Source organism: Saccopteryx leptura, chromosome 1 (assembly GCF_036850995.1).
Source record: "Saccopteryx leptura isolate mSacLep1 chromosome 1, mSacLep1_pri_phased_curated, whole genome shotgun sequence".
NCBI lineage: Eukaryota > Metazoa > Chordata > Mammalia > Chiroptera > Emballonuridae > Saccopteryx > Saccopteryx leptura.
The window spans coordinates 103,060,047-103,081,955 of record NC_089503.1 but is presented as its reverse complement, the minus strand read 5'-3'; the positions used below and the strand labels follow the sequence as shown (position 1 = coordinate 103,081,955).

The following is a 21,909-nucleotide window of genomic DNA, read 5'->3' as shown; positions in this document are numbered from 1 at the left end:
ATTTCCCTGATGAACCCCATTGATTTCTCTTATTTGTAATCTTTTACAAGCTGAACATTGCCCCTTGGTCAGCATTGCATGCAGCTCATGGTCCTCCCTCCCCCTCACCACCACGCCTCCCTTTTCCCTAGGATCCCTTCCCCAGGGATTTCACCATTTTCTAGAACACCCAAACCTTTTTGGTATATTCCTCTCAGTTAGTGTTTAACCCAACACCTGACTCTCAGGGGTGGGCTTAACTGCCAGGAGAAATGTCAAAAGCCTGGGACTCAGGAGGACACTCCTGCAGGGTGGCTGCCTAGCTTCTGGAGGAGAGGGCGTAGGGCAGCGGAAGGGTGGCATAGGGTTGAGGCACAATGGAGTCTGGCTTCACCTCCAAGGACACCTATCTGAGCCATTTTAACTCTCGAGATTATCTAGAAAAATATTACAGCTTTGGGTCCAAACCCTCTGCAGAAACCCAGATCCTTAGGCTGCTTCTGAAAAATCTTTTCAATATATTCTGTGTGGGTAAGTGTGTCTGTTGTCTGTGCCTCCCGTTGCTCCCCCCTCCCCTCAAATGTGAGTCATACAGATAGGGTCGCAGGGCATCCTGGGTTTTCTGTTTAGTCATCATTATTTGACGGCCCTTTTGGTTTCACCTATGTATGTAGCTAAGATAAAAACAAATGTTGGTGGGCATATTTTACAGTTTACAAAGTGCTTTTATGTCCATTATCTTGTTTGGTTATACAGAAGGGAAGCCAGGGGACAGGAGTTCTGTCCCTGATTCTACATGGAATAGCTATGTGACCAGACCCAGTCATTTAAAGCCTCGTGATGGGCCACTTAGGAAATGGAGATTCTATTATTTATTCTGTACCTGATTCAGAGGTATATTGTGAATGTGCATGAGACAAAAACCTCCTAACATAGGAAGAACTGAATGTTTTTTGGATAACGACATTATGTGAATTCAATTTTTTTTTTAATTTAACTTTCCCCCAAAGTATCCCTTAATAGTTTTGAGATTCACTGTGTAGCAATTTCTCTGGATCGGGAGCCTGCACACCAGGTGTAGATCATTTTTTCCTTCTTTCAGACCTAAAAATGTCCTAGCAGCATGCCTCCACCCTGGATTGGGGAATAGAAAATGAAAAGCTGGTTTTAAAAAAAGGACTTTGACAGAAGAATAGTGAGTGGCGATGGTATACTAGTGAGAGAGATGGTCTGTTTTGGGTTTCTCCCTGGGGTGCACCATCACAATGCTGGCAGAGACATTGCAAACTGGCTCCATCCACCACCACAGAGAGCCTGATTCCCGTTCTTTCCTCCGAACCAGCCGGCCTGAAGGGAGACCTCCTGATTGACATTGGCTCTGGCCCCACCATCTATCAGCTTCTCTCTGCCTGTGAATCCTTCAAAGAGATCGTTGCTACCGACTACACTGACCAGAACCTGCGGGAGCTGGAGAAATGGCTGAAGAAAGAGCCAGGGGCCTTCGACTGGTCCCCTGTAGTGGCCTACGTGTGTGAAGTCGAAGGTAACAGGTAGAGAAACTGGGCTCTGCTTATGAGCTTCCCGAGGGGACTTGAGTGACAGTTTGGTTTTTGGAACCTAGAATTATTCTTAGAGTCTAAGTTAAAGAACAAAGCAGACTGAAAGAGACAGGCCAGAAGGAAATCCAAATTGGGCATGAGAGAGCAAGAACAAGGTAGATGTGTGTGTGTGTGTGTGTGTGTGTGTGTGCGCGCGCGGGCGCGCGCGCGCATGTGCATGCACGTATGTACACACGCCAGAACACATGGCGAGGGACAAAGAGATGGATACTGAGCCCAGAGGAATAGATCTTTCCAGTCCCATGTGTGGACTCAGTGTACTGGCCAGACTGACTTTATTTTAGGACAATTTCAAAAGGCAAAACCAGTTCCTCTCCAGAAGCTTTTTTGGGTGTCAGAGTTTGTCCCACTAGTGCCATTCTGTGGGTAGCCGGCCAGCCACATAGGACCCTGCTGTGAGAGGAGCTAATGATGACACCACCAAACACAACAAAAAGCTGACTGTGTTTCTAAATTGAGATTGGCAGCATAAAAAGGAACTTGTTACTTTGCCATCCATTAGAGCTTTACATGCTCACAGCTAATGACCAAAATCGGACCCTACTCTCTCTACAAATAAACTTATGCAGACAAATTTAGCTTAAATTACTATTTTGGCAATAGTCACCTGGGCAGAAGTGACCAGTTCTGCATTTCCCTGTCTTGATCTCTGGCCCTGATGTGCCTCCACACCAGCTGCCCCACCAAACATCAGCTCAGGGAGCATCATGTCTTTGCTGGTAGCCATTCTGCCAAGACCCCACCAACCCTTTTGTAAACTGCATAAAAAGATTACTTTAGTGTTGTTTTCTAGGATCCTGTTGGCCCTGTCTGCTACTTCTTATATGCTCACTTACACTTAGCATTTTTTGTCCTGCTCCTGTGTGTATGCGTGGGGGCAGGCGGAAGGGGTCGTGCAGTTTTTCTGGCATTCCCCACAGCCCTTATCCAGGATTTAGTTTCTACATGGAATCTCTCTCTTCCTTCCCCTATCCACGTTTCCCTATGTCCCTCACCCCCTTTGCTCATATAATGCACATGTCTGTGTTCTCTGTCTTTCCTTTTCTTTCACAATGGGAAAGCTAATTTATTATTAACATATTTCATTATTTGATCAGGAAAGGGCTCTAATTTCCTGGCAAGACAATCCCCCTCGAGAAACAAGTACTAACACTTTTGCTCACGGTTAAACTAACATTCCTTCATTTGTGCATTCATTTAACAAGCCAATATTGATCACCTCTGAGGTGCCGCAGTACTACCTGTGGGGATAGAACAGTAAAGACAGAGGAGGTCTCTGTCTCCTAGAGCTTATATCACAGAAGGCAAGCAAGTGCCAGAGCATCTGGGTTCTCAAGACCAACTGTAAGATTGTGAACTTCAAGTGTCACAGAAACGCATTAGAGGTATAACTGAAAAGAGTTTTGTGAACCGATTTGCATTTCTAAAGATCTCTCTGGCTATTGTGTGAAGAATGGACAAGAACAGTTTAGAGAAAAATGAGAGATGCAAAAAAAAGAAACTGGCCCTGGCCGGTTGGCTCAGCGGTAGAGCGTCGGCCTAGCATGAGGAGGACCCGGGTTTGATTCCCGGCCAGGGCACACAGGAGAAGCGCCCATTTGCTTCTCCACCCTTCCGCCGCGCTTTCCTCTCTGTCTCTCTCTTCCCCTCCCGCAGCCAAGGCTCCATTGGAGCAAAGATGGCCCGGGCGCTGGGGATGGCTCTGTGGCCTCTGCCTCAGGCGCTAGAGTAGCTCTGGTCGCAATATGGCGACGCCCAGGATGGGCAGAGCATTGCCCCCTGGTAGGCAGAGCCTCGCCCCATGGTGGGCGTGCTGGGTGGATCCCGGTCGGGCGCATGCGGGAGTCTGTCTGACTATCTCTCCCTGTTTCCAGCTTCAGAAAAATGAAAAAAAAAAAAAAAAAGAAACTGTTTAAGTCCAGCTTAGAGATGATGGTGGTCTGGACTAGGTGATGGAGAGAGGTAGATGATTTTAAGAGGCATTTTTGAAACAGGATGGATAAGAGTTGGTATCACGTATCAGTGGTGACATCCATATTTTTGAACTTGAACAGGCAGATTGAGGCAATATTCCTTGAATCTCAGGGAAAAATATAAAATCATTTGGTCTTAATGTGTCCCTAAGGACAGTGCCACCTCCATGCTCTTCTGGAGCGATAGTCATTTTTCTGTACTTGACCTTACATTTGGTTCCCAACTCGTTACCAACTGTGTTTATTCTTGGGCCAGTTTCCCTTCTGAGACTAACTCTAAAGTCTACTTCTATTTCTTTAACCCTCTCATATTCTCTGAATGGTTTGCTAACTTTGAGCTTATTAAGAGTATTCTAAACTTTTTCTTCATTTCTTCATATGTTGTTGCTACACTGTTTTATTGTTAACAAACATGAATTGTCAAATGGAAGTAATTAAGGTGACTCATAGGGGGAACAGTTCTTTATAATATAGCAGAAGGAATAAACTAGGAGCTTTCTATTTTATCCCCAACTAACCTTCTTTAGTATCGGGCCACGTGACTGAATTTCCACAGGGTTATGCTGGTGTTTTATCCCTTTTACCAGGGGTAGTAAGTCATGAAAGCAGATAGTGTAAGTGCTCCAACTTTGTTCTTTTCAAGATTATTTTGGCAAATTTAGTGTCATTGATTTTAGAATAAACTTGTCAATTTCTTCAGAAAACTCGGCTAAAACTTTGGTTGTGACTTCTTTGAATTTACAAATCAGTTTAAGAGACTGGATATACTGACTCTCCAGTCCATGAGCATGGTTTATTTCTTCATTATTTAGGACTTTGGTTTCTCTCAGCAATATTTTATAGTTCTCATATTTTGCATTTGTTTTGTTAAAATTTTCCTTAATGTCATTCTTTAATGTTTTGTTAAACGTATTTTTAAATTTTATTTTATTTCATTCAATTAACTTCATTTGTTACTATATAGACATACAACTGATTTTTTGTATCTCCCTTCCTTCCTTTCTTCCTTCCTTCCTTCCTTCCTTCCTTCCTTCCTTCCTTCCTTCCTTCCTTCCTTCCTTCCTTCCTTCCTTCCTTCCTTCCTTCCTTCCTTTTTTCCTTCCTTCCATCCATCCCTTCTTTTTTTCTTTCTTAGAATTTTACAATTTGCATTAGACATTTACGTAAAAGGTGTTTCATTTTTCAAAGAAATCCTCTATGTCCTGTCTTTGCTGTCTTCCTTAGAGCAATAAACAGTAATTACTATTCCCGTAGATAAGAAGCTCTATTGTGTTGGGCAGTAATTGTAACTTGATGTGTTAAGTCATTATCATCTCCAAAAACTCCCTTTCACTTCGCAGCACAGTCTCATTGCACTGCTTCACGGCGAAAATATACTTTCTCAAATGTGAAGAGCCTGGACAAAAGCTAGAAGCCCAGGGATGTTTAGGTGCTGACAGTAACAGCATCCAGTGGCACAAGCCTTCTATTTATTCATATTATTTAAACCGCAATAATAGAAGGTGAAAGTTACTTTAATTAAAAAGGAACTCAGGGATGAGATCAGTAAATATAACTAAATACACTTTACATATAAATACTTTGTATTTCCTGATTTGTATCAGGTACATATCTAAACTATCCCAAATTCTGGTCTCAGACGAAAAGGGCAGAAGCAATTTCAAAGAGGCTGATTCAGGTTATTAGGTCCATTTTGCAAACAGTGAGGTCCTCTAGGACAATCACTATAGTCTATCTTTTTATCAGCGATTTCTTTGGGTCCTTTTGTTGGCAATCCATTTAGGTCTGCATCCTTATAGTAGTCTACTTTGCTGTTGTTTTTACCATTGGATCCTTGAATAGCTTTTTTTGTACAACAAACAAAGGCAGAAATAGCAGGGTGTGTGTTTGACTCCTGGAACTTTTTGTAGACCCGGAGCAGAACTGGAATGCACACCATTGTCTCAGTCTTGAGCTCCTGACCATGAGAGCGCAAGCGGGCCACAAGGGGCCAGGGACATATAGCCACAACCCTGCTGGGCACCGTCACAGTCCATCCCTGCCCCAAACCCCACTCCATAAGTCAGAGCCCACCTGACTTGTTTACCTGCGACCAGCAAGCCCAAATGGGTCCATAGGATTTCTGTGTACACTCTTTTATTAAAATTGAATTTATTGGGATAACACTGGTTAACATAACTATACAGGTTTCAGGTGCCCAATTCTATGACACATTCTACAACACTCTGTACACCTCATTGTGTGTTCATGCCCCCAAGCCAAGTCTTCTTCCATCACCACGTATCCCCCCATTCTGGCCACCCCTTGCCCTATAATCTGTGTACACTCTTATGTCATCTGAAAATAAACATTACTTTTTCTATTCCAACGTGATGCCTTTATTTATTTTTCTGGACTATTGCACTGGCGAGTACTTCCAAAACAATGTTGAGTAGAAATTATGAGAGCAGATATTCATGCCTTTTTTCATGTGTCAGAAAAACATGTTCAATGATTCATCATTAAGAATGATGGTAGCTCTGGCTTTTTTATAGATATTATTTATTTATAAGTTCCCTTATAATTCCTAGTTTCTTAGGACTTTTTAACCAAATATTGTATTATGTAAAAATAAATTGTATTTGTTGAGAGATGGTCCTATGATTTTTCTTCTTTATTCTGGAAATGTTAATTATATTGGATGATTTTGAATGTCTAAACCAAATTGACCTAAACCCCTTGGTCATGTAGTATTATCATTTTTTGTATCTATATTTATGAGGGATTTTGAGCTTTAATTTTAAATATGCTTGGTAGATTTTTTTTTTCCTTAAGTTGGAAACTCCCACATACGCCCAACCGGGATTCACCCAGCATGCCCACCAGGGGGCGATGCTCTGCCCATCTGGGGCGTTGCTCTGTTGCAACCAGAGCCATTCTAGTGCCTGAGGCAGAGGCCACAGAGCCATCCTCAGCACCTGGGCCAACTTTGCTCCAATGGAGCCTTGGCTGTGGGAGGGGAAGAGAGAGACAGAGAGGAAGGAGAAGGGGAGGGGTGGAGAAGCAGATGGGCGCTTCTCCTGTGTGCCCTGGCTGGGAATCGAACCCGGGACTCCTGCACGCCAGGCCAACGCTCTACCACTGAGGGCCGCTTGATAAATTTTTATATCAGCATGATGCTAGATTTATATGACAAGTTGAGAGTGTTTCTTTCTCCTTTATTTTTTAAAAGAGTTTGTATTTCTTCTTTAAATGATTGATAGAATTCACCAGTGAAGCAATCGAATTTACAAGTTCCTTCATGTGTATGAAGATTTTTTTTTATTAAGACTACTATTCCTTTAATGGCTATTTGGATTTGCTATTTCTTCTTTGGTAGTTTTGATAAGTACTATTTTTCAAAAAATTTGTTTTTTTTCATCCTGATTGTCAATTTTATTGGCACAAGATTTTTTACCATATTCCTTTATGACCCTTTTAATGTCTATAGAATCTATAATAATCTTCCCTCTTTCATTCTTGAAATTGGTAATTTGTCTTTTTAAAATCTTGGTAAATCTTGCTATATATTGATAAAGTTTGTTAATCTTTTCAAAACACCAATTTTTGGCTTTTTTGATTTTCTTGATTGTCCATTTATATTGTATTGATTTCTGTTCTTACTGTTCTTATTTTCTTTCTTTCATTAACTTTAGTTTTAACGTGCTTTTCCCCCGGCTTCTTAAATGGAAACTTAGATGATAAGTTCACTGATTTCACATCAGATTCTTTTCTTGTAGGGTAGGCATTTAAAGCTATAAATTTCCTTCAGCACTCTGTTTTAGCTGCATCCCATGGTTTTTGATATGTCATCTTTTTGTTAGTATTCAATTCAGCATGTGTTCTAACTTCTTTTGTGATTTCTTCTTTGACAATAAATTATTTATAATCGTGTACCTTAATTCCCCCAAATTTTAGGTTTTTCTAGATATTCTTTAAAAATTCTTTCCATTGATTTGAGGGGGGGAGGGGTGCAGAGAGAGAAAAAAACATCAACTCATTACTCCACTTAGTCGTTTCATTTAGTTGTGCACTCATTGATTACTTCTCATATGTGCCCTGACCAGGGATCAAATCTGTGACCTCAGTGCACTGGAACAACATTCCAGCCACTGAACCATCCGGCCAGAGCTTAGATATCTTATTGTTATTGATTTCTAATTAAATTTTGTTGAAGTCAGAGGCTTATTTTATGGTCAACATGGAGTCTATCTTGGTGAACAATCTATGTTCTTTCTGCATTGAAAAGAGTGTATATTGTCCAGTATGAATTTAGTTTCTATAAATATTAATGAAGTCAGATAGAAAGATAGTATTGCTCAAATTTTTTGCATGATTTTTTAAATCAATTACTAAGAGGTATTAACATTTTAAACTATAATTGTGGATTTATCTATCTCTTGCTTTCCATTTTTGAGTCAACATTTACTTCCTGTATTATTATTTTTTTTAATGAGAGACAGACAGACAGACAGGCAGGCAGGAACTGGCAGGGATAGACATACAGGAAGGGAGAGAGATGAGAAACATTGACTCATATTTGCGGCACCTTAGTTGTTCACTGATTGCTTTCTCTTATGTGCCTTGACTAGGAGGCTCCAGCTCTGAGCCAGTGACCCCTTGCTCAAGCCATCAACCTTGAGCTCAAGTCAATGACCTTGGGCTTGTTCAAGCCAGTGACCTTTGGGTTCAAGCCAGCAACCATAGGGTCATGTCTATAAACCCACACTGAAGTCAGTGACCCTGTGCTCAAGCTGGTTGGTCCATGCTCAAACCAGATGAGCCAACACTCAAGCTGGCAACCTCAGGGTTTTGAACCTGGATCCTCAGCATCCCAGGCTGATGCTCTATCCACTGTACCACTGCCTTGTCAAGCTACTTCCTGTATTTTGAAGCTTTGTAACAACTGCATACTTGTTTAGGATTGTTATATCTTCTTGATGAGTTAACAATTTCTGACACCCAAAGTCTTTCTGGAAAATCTTTTCTCAATGTTTACTGTTAAAATTGGAGATTTTAAAGTCAAATGTTGTAATGCAAATTATTATTTTTTATATTTTCTTTCAGGATCGATTTGAACATTTGCTTTGTGATTCGATTTGCTGTTATGTGGACCTGTGTTATGCTCCTGTCATATGATTTTTCTAGGTGTTTGAGTTTTTAATTCTGGTTCAGCTCTTAGTCAACTAGTCTTCAAATGATTTTTTCCAAGAAGCACACATAGTGACCTACTTTCTAAGCCCATGCATTCATAGAAATGTTTTTTTGTTTGTTTGTTTTTTTTACAGAGACAGAGCGAGAGTCAGAGAGAGGGATAGATAGGGACAAACAGACAGGAATGGAGAGAGATGAGAAGCATCAATCATTAGTTTTTTGTTGCGACATCTTAGTTGTTCATTGATTGCTTTCTCATATGTGCCTTGAATGTGGGGCTACAGCAGACTGAGTAACCCCTTCCTCGAGCCAGTGACCTTGGGTCCAAGCTGGTGAGCTTTGCTCAAACCAGATGAGCCCACACTCAAGCTGGTGACCTCGGGGTCTCGAACCTGGGTCCTCTGCATCCCAGTCTGATGCTCTATCCACTGCACCACTGCTTGGTCAGGCCATAGAAATGTATTTTTGCTGTACCTCACATGAGCAACACAGTAAAGTTGTTTAATACAGCTTAAATATTGCTCCATTGTTTTCTGGCATTTAGTGAGAAGTTGAAAAGTGGCTACTTTCATTAGTCTTTTTAACTTGTAACCCCTCACTTAGAACTCTGTGGTGGCATTGGCCTTCAAACTGAAGAGATTCTTTAATATAAACATAATTAAAAACTTCTCTGTTAACCATGTAATTCCACAGAATGAAATTAGTACTAACTAGGAAAAAAAAATAACTGTAGCTAGGAGGATTTGGATAATATCTAAAATTCCAAATAAATAAAGAATGCACCAGGATTTATAGAATTTCAGAGAAAGTTTGTAAAAGAGTTCTTAGTCACTGTCAGACAACACCTTTCTGAAGTTCAAACCATGTATCAAGAAGGCTTTTTATAACTTTCTTGATTTCCCTAGCCATCATGGGCCTTCCATCTCATTCAGAAAAGAACCCTTAAAATTTGGCAGGATACTGAAAACATTACTTATCACGGGGCAGAATCATCAGCTTGTCACAATGGTCTTTTAAGGCACTGTCCCTTCCCAATTGCTCTGTTAGACAGCAGTATTGTATTTTTGGCAGGAAAACTCTGCATTCTCCCCCTTATCCTTGTGCTAGATCCTGTGGCTTCAACTATTTTGAGAATGATAGTGATCCCATTCAACTCAGGTCTTTCTTGAATCTTCAAGTACCTCTATCAACCCACAAACTATTTCTCCCGAGATTGTTCCCTTTTTATCTGAAGCTATTTCTTGTGCTGACTGCTGCCAAAGACAGTTTGAGCTGTCTCCTCTTCCTCTGCCTCCGGAGTGTGACTCACACACTGACGCACCACTCATTTTTACGACTGGTCCTAAAAGTTGTAAGACGCTGATGCCAAATTCTTATGCTATTTATTTATCAGGTCAGAATGTCAAGTGCTAATATTTAACTAACTATTCAAGCATGAACTGGGAAAATGAGATTTTACCTTAAGAAATTCTTGAAACAGCATTAATTAACCTTTGGCTCCTGGAGCTTGGAATATATTGCCTTGTGGTCCTCAGCCTATCAGCTTCCACCTCACTTGGGAGCTTGTGAGAAATGTAGACTCTTGGTCCCCACTCCTTATCTATAAGATCAGAGTCTGCATTTTACCAACAGCTGCAGGGAACTATATGCATTTAACAGTTTGACAATCTCTGGTGTCTAGAACAGAGCTTCCCAACAGGTATGCAAGGGCACCCTGGGGGGTGGGGGGTGGAAACAAGACACAGTGTGCTCTGCAAGATGTTCTTCTGGGCCCTCGGGGCAGCCAGAGGGGCCCAGGGAGACTAGAGCCCCTCTTGGCTGCCTCTACAAAGAGCAGCTCCTCTGCTGACCTCCCCGTGCTCCGAGGAGAAAGCTCAAGCACATGCTGAGGTGGCACATCTCTGAAGTGAATGTTCTCTATACAAAGATTTTCAACCTATTTAAAAAGATGTGTGTCTATTGCCCCAAATCTAGACAGAGTTGAGCTAAATTTGGTCCATGAACTAGTGCAATGCCTTGATCTCAAAGCGTCTCCGTGTTTTTGTCTCCTATAAAAGCTTGACATTTGCTCTCAAAATCAGGACCTTGGTAGTCATGGCAATACCTAGAAAAAGTGTCTGACTTTGGGGAAAATGCTTTCTCTTACATAAGTGCTCTTACGCATTATCTCTTGGAGGGAATCAGCGGGGCAGGTTGAAAAACCTTCCACCAGCCATTTCCTTCACATTGCAAGCATTTTCCTCATATGTCTCAAAGCATCTCAAAGTCAGTGTGCTCCGCCCTGGCCGGTTGGCTCAGCGGTAGAGCGTCGGCCTAGCGTGCGGAGGACCCGGGTTCGATTCCGGCCAGGGCACACAGGAGAAGCGCCCATTTGCTTCTCCACCCCTCCGCCGCGCTTTCCTCTCTGTCTCTCTCTTCCCCTCCCGCAGCCAAGGCTCCATTGGAGCAAAGATGGCCCGGGCGCTGGGGATGGCTCTGTGGCCTCTGCCTCAGGCGCTAGAGTGGCTCTGGTCGCAACATGGCGATGCCCAGGATGGGCAGAGCATCGCCCCCTGGTGGGCAGAGCGTCGCCCCTGGTGGGCGTGCCGGGTGGATCCCGGTCGGGCGCATGCGGGAGTCTGTCTGACTGTCTCTCCCTGTTTCCAGCTTCAGAAAAATGAAAAGAAAAAAAAAAAAAAAAAAAAGTCAGTGTGCTCCAAGGTGAGCTGTGATCTTCCCCAAATCTGCTCCGGTTCTGGCATTCTCCATTTTGGATGATCTCCTTGAGTGGAGCCGTCACGTGATGGGACAAACCAGCAGCCAGGAAGGCAACCTGACATTTTCCTCTCGGTCATGTCCCATGACCATCACCAAGTTTTATTTTACTCCCTGGGTTTCTCTTGAACCAGTTTGTTCCTACCACTGTTTCCCATTGCCCTGGGCCTAACTGGCCTCCCACCTCCACTCTCATCCCAACATAATCAATATAAAGCTGTTCACATTATCGCTCTCTTCTTCCTTAGCATCCTTTAAAAGCCTTCCATGGCTTTCAGAATAGAAAGCAAAAGTTGCCCTGGCCGGTTGGCTCAGTGGTAGAGCATCGGCCTAGCGTGCGGAGGATCCGGGTTCAATTCCCGGCCAGGGCACACAGGAGAAGCGCCCATTTGCTTCTCCACCCCTCCGCCGCGCTTTCCTCTCTGTCTCTCTCTTCCCCTCCCGCAGCCGAGGCTCCATTGGAGCAAATGATGGCCCGGGCGCTGGGGATGGCTCTGTGGCCTCTGCCTCAGGCGCTAGAGTGGCTCTAGTCACAACATGGCGACGCCCAGGATGGGCAGAGCATCGCCCCCTGGTGGGCAGAGCGTCACCCCTGGTGGGCGTGCCGGGTGGATCCCCGTCGGGCACATGCGGGAGTCTGTCTGACTGTCTCTCCCTGTTTCCAGCTTCAGAAAAAAAAAAAAAAAAAAGAAAGCAAAAGTCTTAACACGGTCCACAAAGCCTCGCCTCCTCTGGTGCCGGCTGACCCCGTCTGCCTCACTCTCCTCCTTGCTCTGCCTTCTGAGGCCCAGCCTCACTGGCACGGTCCTTCCATGTTTCCTTCCACCACAAGGCCTTTGCAGGTAGCTTTGCAGGTGTGTGCCTTTGCCCTTGCTATTTCCTCTTACTGGAGTATTCTCCTCCCCTCCGTACACGCTTGGCCGAGTCAGCTCTAGCTTATCTACCCTCTCCTCTCTACCTCTGCTTCCCTGGCCCTCTGTGGAGGAGCTCTGCCCGATACTCTAGAGACCAAGTCGAGTCTCCAGCATTCCCCCATTAGCCCCATGTCCCTCCCCTTCTTAGCATCTGTCATGGCTTTAATTATTCACTTTTGTGGATGACTATTGGATTAATTCTTTCTCCCCTGGCAGACTGTAACCTCCATGAAGATGGGATTTGTTTCTTGTGGGTTCCAATGAAAGCCCCATTGCCCAACACTCTTCCTGGCATGTAAGAGAGGTTCAAAAGATATCTTGTGAAAGGAATGACTGCATGCAGGCGGCATCCCTGACTCTCCCTCCTGGATGTCTTCTCCCTGACTCAGCATGACTGTGCCCAAGCTTGACCAAGGATCATTCCTTGCTCTTACAATTGTTACATTGATGTACCTTTAGCTCGTTATTTCCCTGACATGTTTTGATAGCTCTCTTTCCCAGGAGGCCCAGCTGGAAACTCTGGGGGTGGGGCTCAGAGAGGCTCCCGTAAATCCTGACCCACCACCTGGCTTGCAGAGACAGGGCAGGAGGAGCCTTCTCTACATCACAGAATAATCAGTGCCTTAAGGAAAGACATTCTTCAAAGTGTTCTTCCCAGGTGTGCTGTTCCTCCGTCCCCTTTCCGCTCCCCCAGGCTGTTATGGACAGCACATTTATAGAGGAATTGGCTGCCGTTTTCCATATGGACTCATCTGAAAAAGTGCGTTTTCAGAACTAGGGAAGCGGCCACTCTGCAGTTTGTTTTCTGTAAAACCGTAGAACACTCTCCTGGTGTGTGTTAATCACCTACCCCTTGAGCTGAAGGTAAGGCTGAGCAGTGATCTTCTGTGTCCCCAGGCGGGTCCATTTCCCTGCGGGTGACCTTGCAGGCCCTGAGGAGCCCTGAGGTGTAATCTTTACACAGCTGCCTTAGCAACCGGCTTTGGCAACTTTGCTATGTGTCCAAGGACAAGCAGACATCTGCAGCGGTGGGTGTTCCTAACACCCTTGTATTGGCACATTCCTAACACCTCTTGTATTGGCACATTCTCCACGAGCTTTCTGAACTTCACAGTGTGTCTCACAGTTCAGGAACAATTGTCCTCATCATCTGACTGGCAAGGATGCGTTCTGTGGTAACCTGTGTCTTTAAAATAACTTAAGACACAATGGGACACAGAAGTCCAACCTGCTTTTGACTAATCACTTTCAGGCACATTCCCCAAATGCTCCCAGTATAAAAGATCATTTGTAAACACATTAAAAAACACTGTGTTGTCACTTTGGCTTTTTGCGTACACTTAAGTTATTCATATGTGCTGATAGGTTATTTGGAATTCTTCTATTCCAGATGAATTTACCTGTTCAAATCTGTGTTTCACACAGATTCCAATAACGTAGAATTATTATTTTTTTATTCTTAAAAATGTTCTGTCAAGTAAATAATCTGCATTCTGTCAGGCTGGGTAGTGGCTCTGTAACTGATTTCCTTACTTTCAGAATGACTAACTTTCCCGCTTAGCCCAGCACTGAGAGGGGTTCTCAGAATCTGGGATTTTCAGTCAGAAAGTCCAGACCAAGTAGGATCAGTTAGTCACCCCACTACCATTTTTACCCTTGCTAGGAGAGCAGGTAGAGCCAATCAAAAGTAATTATTTTCTGTTTATTACAAATTTATTGGTTGGTAGGAATTTCCTAAACAAATACCATGCTAAGCTTTCTCTCTTTCTCAGTCTCTCTCCCTCTCTCTCTCTTTCCCTGATTTAACAGTATCACTGTTTTTACTGAGATAAAATTCACATAACGTGTGCTTCAACCATTTAAATTGTGCAGTTCAATAGTTATTTGTATATTCACAAAGTGGTGCAATCCTCCACGTAATCCTAGGACATTCTCACAGTTCCCCGCACAAACCTGTGCCCACTGCCAGTCACCCCGTTTCCCCCATCCTCGCAGTGCCTGGCCACCACTGGTTGGTCTGCTTGCAGTCTCTGTAGCTTTGCCTGTTCTAGACATTTCCTGTACATGGATTCATACAATATGTCACCTTATGTGCCTGGCTTCCTTTACTTAGCATGATGTTTTTTTAAGGTTCTGCCATACTGTAGCATGCATCCATTGTTTATTCCTTTTTTATAACTTAATAATAGTCCATTGTATGTATCTATCACTTTTTATTTATCTATTCATAAGTTTATGGACATTTGGGCTGTTTCTATCCTTTGGCTATTGTGCATAGTGATGCTATAATTACTCATGTATGTTCTTGTGTGACCATATGTTTCATATGTCTCTTGGATAAAAATGATGAGTGGAATTCCTAGGTCACATGCTCACACTATGTTTTACATCTTTAGGAACTTCCAGACTGTTTTTCCAAAGTAGTTGGACCATTTTACACTCTCACCAGCAGTGTACGTAGGTCCTCGTTTCTCTACTTCCTTCTCAACACTAGTTATCTGTCTTTTTTATTATAGACATCCCTGGGGCTGTGAAGTGGTAGCTCAGGGTTTGATCTGCATTTCTCTGATGGCCAAGGATGTTGAATATCTTTTTGTATGTTTATTGCTAAGCTCCTTGAGTGGGGAATTATAATGAATATAAAGAGTGTTGTAAAAACTCTTTATACACTGTAGGTTTAAGATTTTTAACTAAATATTTTTGGGGTTTTTTTGTGTGTGTATTTTTCTGAAGTTGGAAATGGGGAGGCAATCAGACAGACTCCCACATGTGCCCGACCGGGATCCACCCGGCATGCCCACCAGGGGGCGATGCTCTGCCCATCTGGGGCGTTGCTCTGTTGCAACCAGAGCCATTCTAGCACTTGAGGCAGAGGCCATGGAGCCATCCTCAGTGCTCGGGGCCAACTTTGCTCCAATGGAGCCTTGGCTGCGGGAGGGGAAGAGAGAGACAGAGAGGAAGGAGAGGGGGAGGGGTGGAGAAGCAGATGGGCGCTTCTCCTGTGTGCCCTGGCCGGGAATCGAACCGGGACTCCCGTGTGCCAGGCCAACACTCTACCACTGAGCCAACCAGCCAGGGCTTTAACTAAATATTTTAAATAAGATATCCACACAACTAATTGCTATAATCTTAAATCATTCCAGATAGAGGTAAATCTCTAACATTTAATTATAGCATTGACTTTTCATCATGAGCAGAAATGGTACCTGTGTAAGTCTCTCTCTCCTGCTTTGATCTTGGGCCATGCTCTACTTTCTCCATCAAGCCTGTTGCCCAAGTGATTGGCTTCTGGAGCCAAAGGACTATGTGTTCCCTGAATGTAAGCCTGGATTTGCACCCCTGGTGTTCTATTGATTAACTTTCTCAGAAGGCTGGATACCCAACCATCATCCCTATTATTTGGGCTCTGGGGCCTTCTTCACTTTCTCCTACCTCTCTGATTTTCTGTTACTTCTTTCTTTTGTGTCTGTTGCCTCAGTTTCTCTTGTGCATTTTATGTGTTTGTTTGATTTCTCGGTCTGTTCCTCATTCTTCCCCTAACCAGTTCCAAAAGGATGCAAGGCACTCTATCCCGTCTCCTGCCCTTGGCTTCTCTGCTCCTTTCTGCGACGATTGTCTCTCAAGAAACCCCATTGATTTGGCAGAAGAGGACAGGATTCCTAGCAAGGCTACCAAGACAATGAGCTCCTTCAGAAAACACACTCTATTGCAGTATGTTCTGGAACCTGAGAATGGTAACGAGGAGCTTTCTTCTTTCTAGGGAGACCCTGACCACAGCTGTGCAATAGTGATCAACAGTTTCTAAACTGTCTAGGAATGACCCTCGTCCCCTCATTCACCAAAAGCTATCACGGAAACACCATTTCCGCATTTTCAACCCATTATTACCTGATATGTATGGGTCCAATAGCCACTACCTTGCAATTTGGTAGAGGTGACAAAGGTAATGATTAACAGTAATAATCAATAAATTAATAATAATGAATAAGTGACAATAATAAATGAGCCAGGCACTATTTGAAGTGAGGAGGAAGAAGAATTTGATGGGGACAAGCCAGTGCAGAGGCGAGCAGCTAGCTATCTTTATCATCGTTTCCGCATAAAGGGACTGCACCCAGCATAGGGTGATGTGATCACATTCAGACACAAAAGCATTACTTTGTGCTCTGCCTTTATAACAGCAATGGCCCTAAAGCTATAATGCTTGGGACAACACGGTTGCTTTTCAGCCCTGAGCAAAGAGAGCTGTGGTCCCCAGGTGTGGGGTGGCACAGTGTCTGCTGGTTTTGTGTTTCAGAGGGAAGGAGCAAGAGAAGGAGGAGAAGCTGAGGCGGGCAGTCACGCGGGTGCTGAAGTGTGACGTGACCCAGAGCCAGCCTCTGGGCACTGCCTCCCTGCCCCCCGCTGACTGCCTGCTCAGCACGCTGTGCCTGCACGCAGCCTGCCCAGACCTGCCTGCCTACCGCGCAGCCCTCAGGAGCCTCGGCAGCCTGCTGAAGCCCGGGGGCCACCTGGTGCTGGTGGATGCCTTGAACAGCAGCTACTACATGATCGGTGAGCAGAGGTTCTCCAGCCTCTGCCTGGGCCGTGATGCAATCAAGGCTGCCGTGACGGAAGCTGGCTACGCCATCAAGCAGTTTGAGGTGGTCTCCCAAAGTTATTCTCTTGCCGTGTCCAACAATGAAGGGCTTTTCTTCCTGGTGGGGCAGAAGCTGGGCGGATCTGTGTGACACCTTGTGATCACTACTAAGGCAATTCCCCTGACTTATCCTGTTGACTTCAGCCTTTGGTTCTAACTGTCACGGTCATTGTGCTGAGTAGAGGTTAATGGCTGAGGCCCTGATGGTTCATCTAGGACAGAGCTATAGCTGTCAGTCAACCTAGGAGCAACTGGTTGACTACCTACACTGTGTCTAGTATACTCTGCCTGTGATTATAAAAGAAAATATACTTTTGATTAAGAATCCCAGTTATGATGGCTCAAGCCCACACATCCCTAGATGTCTGAAGTTATCCACTACTCATTTCCTTAGGGACCTGCTGCCTCCTTCTCTTCCTCTTTAAGTCTTGTCTTCTCCAGAGCCTCCATCCTCTGCTGGAGTCCACTGGTACCACCACCACTACCTCTGCGGTCAGAGAACAGCTGTTCCTTTGGCTCCTGGGTCCCAAGAATGAGTCAGATCCTTCTCTTACTCTATCAGCACACCTAAGCCATGGCTGTGACTCTTATCTAAAGAGAAGTTTAGGAGTTAGCAAGAGAGAAAACAGACACTATGTTACAGCTGCTATTAGAAACTGTGTCTTCAGAGCCTACCTCCTTAGAGGTCCCTGGAAGGAATCCTGTTGGCATAGCTCTTGGCCAAGGAGCTACTTGGAGTCAGCTTATATCCCATGGCATGCCTATGCTCTCTGGTTCCTATGTATCAATACCATTACCCACGATTCTCTAAAACAGAGGTTGACAAACTATGGCCTATGAGCCCAATCCAGCCTAATGCCTGTTTGGTAAAAGCTTTCTGAGACACAGCCATGATATTTCTTTTTGTACTGTCCGTGGCTGTCTTTGTGCTATCATACCAGAGCTGAGTGGGTATGACAACATCTGTATGCATAGCTTGTGAGGAGCAGAGTGAAGAAATAAAATGGAGTCACAATAGTCAAGCTGCTTAATTATTAACCTCAAGTAGGCCATGCCATAGAGAAACAATTATTTTTGCTTTAAGTGACTCTGAGAACTTAAACTTTTGAACCCTCCTGTTCTGGGTCTATACCTGGATGCACATCAGTGCATTGTGTGGCAATGACTGGACGTACACCAGGCCTCCAGGTAACCACCTGCAAAAGAAAATGTTCTGATGTCTAGACCACTGGACATGTGACAATTACCACCATACAAATGACCATTATCATCTAAGACCAATCTGGAGGCCAAGAATGTAGAACTCATTTTCCTCAAGAAATTTATTGAGCCTGACCTGTGGCAGTGCAGTGAATAAAGCATTAACCTGTAACACTGAGGTGGCCTGTTTGAATCCTTGGGATTGCCTGGTCAAGGCACATAATAAGAAGCAACTACAACTATGAATTGATGCTTCCCACTTCTTCCCCTTCCTTCTCTCTCTCTGTCCTCTCTCTCTAAAAATCAATAAATAAAATAAAAAAAAAAAGAAGAAAGAAACTTATTGAATTTGTTGGGATGACTCTGGTTAACAAAATCATACAGGTTTCAGGTACACAATTCTACAAAGAATATCCTTTTTATTGTAAGAAGCCTCAGCTATTCTTTCCCTTTCAGAACACTCTGGATATTGCCTCATTGAGTTTATTCTTTGCAAATCCTAAAGCCACTGACTAAATCTTTGTCATTTATTTCTAGCCAAAGCTCCTGACTCTTTTGAGCTCCATTGACATTTAGCAAAACTTAAACTAGCTATTATCTGGATCATTACAGAAAAAGTTTGCTGACCCCTACCATAAAGAAAAGAGGAGCTTCCCTCCTCATCCCAAGATTTCTTTTATTCCTAGGATTACTGACAGTGGACCTTTCCACTTCCCACAAGGAGAGTGCTTCCTCCCCACTCCCCCACACTCATGCATAATCACATCAGAACACAAGAGTCCAACGTTAGTACGTTTTTGTTTATGTGGTTGTTTAGAACAACAATACAGTGGTGTCATAACACAGGATGGTCTATTTTCAAACATTCAAGCTCATAAAACATTCACAGCAATACAACATTCTAATCTGATTACAATTCTAGAGAGTCTGTCTTAAAGGACACTTAACAGGCTAGTCCTGGGTGTTGAAAGCCAAGTCCAGCTCTGTTCCTTCAGCAGGTGGTGATTAGTGGGCCTGCATACCTTTCTGAGAGCAACTGCTCCCAGAAGAGCACCCTTGACCCCATGGAGCCAGCACCAAAGAGCCACAGAGACAGGCCACAGAGACATAAGCAAGTCTTTAGAAACAAGGATCTCTCAAACATATGCCACAGACCTCACTAACCCAGAGTACACAAAGGCCACAGCTTCTCCCAAAACATCTGTATTTGGTTACCTCTCAAAAACAATAGCCCTTGCTCATTTATTTTTGCATAACTGGAAACAAAAACACAAGTATTCCTTTAAAATGGGATTTCCCAATTTAAAGCTCTGTTTTCTTGTTTGTTTGTTTTGTTTTTAGAGAGAGAGACAGGGAGAGAGGGACAGACAGGAAGGGAGAGAGATGAGAAGCATCAACTCATAGTTGCGGCACCTTAATTGTTCATTGATTGCTTTCTCATATGTGCCTTGACGGGGGGAGCTCCAGCAGCGCCAGTGACCCCTTGCTCAAGCCAGCGACCTTGGGCTTCAAGCCAGTGACCGTGGGGTCATGTCTATGATCTTGCATTCAAGCCAGATGAGGAAGCAGGCAACCTTAGGGTTTTGAACCTGGGTCCTCTGCATCCCAGGTCAATGCTCTACCTGCTGCACCACAGTCTGGTTAGGCTTAAAGCTCTTTTAAAACAAGTCCTCTCTACCATTATTTCCATTATTGAAAATACAGATCCGTGGACTGAGTATTTCCTTCAAAACATTTTAAATTAAATGTAATGCCCTTGAAAGTTAGGGACAAATAACATGTTGGCTGTGATCTGACATAAAGGATACAGGTAGATTTAAATACAGACCTATTCTATGTTTCAGTCCAGAGAACTCAGAGCGGGTTGTCAGTGAGTATCAGCTATATTGAAGACAGATTTTACAAGAAACATAAGATAAAGTAAATAAAGTAATATAAACAAGAAAAAAAAACCCCTTCCAAAACCAATTGATCTCTTTTTAAAACAAGCTTAAAAATGATAGGTTTTCCTACCTTTTTCTATGAAAGTCTGGGGAGGCCGGGCATGGTGGGAGTGAGTTTGCGATCAGACCTGCTTCAATAGCTTTGTAGGCACAGGTCCCAAGCAGAACTCCTCGCTGTGGTTTTTACTTCTAGGATGACATTTGTCATATTGTAGCACAGCTTCATTTTTCTGTTTCCCCACTGAACTCTGAGCTTCTGGTTTATACATCAATTCCCCCACACTTTGGCCAGACATGGTCTAGGCCAGGCATGGCCAACATACACCCCGATCCGGCCCGTGTAATGAGTTTATGCAGCCCACGGTTAAATTTTTAATATTCTCCGCTACTTTAAAATCTCAGCTACTCAGAAGTGGAAGTGTCTTTAATTACTGTAAATTGAGATATTTAAGAAGATAGTGATACATGGAAAAGAATTCTACGTGTGACTAACCTAGGGTTAACTTCTAATAATTGGTCGAATGAATTTACGAGACTTTTTTATTTTAAAAAAAAATTCCATTATAAAGATTTACAACTTTTGGCCTGACCAGGCGGTGGTGCAGTAAATAGAGTGTCGGACTGGGATGCGGAGGACCCAGGTTCGAGACTCCGAGGTTGCCAGCTTGAGCACGGGCTCATCTGGTTTGAGCAAAAGCTCACCAGCTTGGACTCAAGGTCGCTGGCTCCAGCAAGGGGTTACTCGGTCTGCTGAAGGCCCATGGTCAAGGCACATATGAGAAAGCAATCAATGAACAACTAAGGTGTCGCAACAAAAAACTAATGATTGATGCTTCTCATCTCTCTCCATTCCTGACTGTCTGTTCCTATCTATCCTTCTCTCTGACTCTCTGTCTCTGTAAAACAAGGATCGGGAAACTTTTTGGCTGAGAGAGCTATGAATGCCACATATTTTAAAATGTAATTCCATGAGAGCCATACAACGACCCGTGTACATTACGCATTATCCAATAAAAATTTGTTGTTGTCCCGGAGGACAGCTGTGATTGGCTCCAGCCACCCGCAACCATGAACATGAGCAATAGGAAATGAATGGATTGTAATACATGAGAACGTTTTATATTTTTAATGTTATTTTTTATTAAAGATTTGTCTGCGAGCCAGATGCAACCATCAAAAGAACCACATCTGGCTCAAGAGCCATAGGTTCCCGACCCCTGCTGTAAAAAAAAGATTTACAACTTTTGTACTCGTCTGTACTCGATATGAACTGTTTGACATTTAGAGGCGATGTGAAACCCACATTCTTTTAGGCGGAGTTTGCCAGTGCACACCCAAGGTCAAACAATTTGTTATTTTTGTGGTCAATGGTGCTGAATCAAGTGGCAGTGTAGCATAGATAATAGCTGTAGTTGATAACTGAAAACGTGTCCAGGCTATTTGTAAAATGAAATAATTGTTTTATTTGCAATATAACCCCTTCAAGCTCATTCTATTAATTAAATATTGTTTCGATTGATTGCAATACAGTTTGGATATTTATACAGTATGTAATTATATTTTTATTTAAATATATTTTTATTAAAATAATATTGTATATTAAATTTTTTCACTCCCATTTATTCATAAACAAATTACATAATAAAATTTTGTTTACTTAAATGAATCGTTTTTGTATTTAACATTTTTTAATTTTAATATTTTGTCCAGCCCATG

At 43.3% G+C, this 21,909-nt stretch overlaps 1 protein-coding gene across 1 annotated transcript; it reads left to right on the top strand.

The window, feature by feature from the left end:
* Positions 1 to 260: 260 nt before the first annotated feature.
* Positions 261 to 18,072, top strand: NNMT (nicotinamide N-methyltransferase). The gene is made up of 3 exons (XM_066372794.1): positions 261 to 510; positions 1,322 to 1,529; positions 16,709 to 18,072. The coding sequence occupies exons 1-3, from the start codon at positions 357 to 359 to the stop codon at positions 17,139 to 17,141; spliced, it is 795 nt and encodes a 264-aa protein (XP_066228891.1). The 5' UTR covers positions 261 to 356; the 3' UTR covers positions 17,142 to 18,072.
* The last annotated feature ends 3,837 nt before the right edge of the window (positions 18,073 to 21,909 follow it).

Bases quoted from the DNA above. Each gene is read 5' to 3' on its own strand.
- NNMT (XM_066372794.1), top strand. From the start codon at position 357: ATGGAGTCTGGCTTCACCTCCAAGGACACCTATCTGAGCCATTTTAAC. The intron at 511-1,321 runs GTAAGTGTGTCT...CCTCCGAACCAG, and splicing joins TTTCAATATATTCTGTGTGG to CCGGCCTGAAGGGAGACCTC. The intron at 1,530-16,708 runs GTAGAGAAACTG...TTTGTGTTTCAG, and splicing joins TGTGAAGTCGAAGGTAACAG to AGGGAAGGAGCAAGAGAAGG.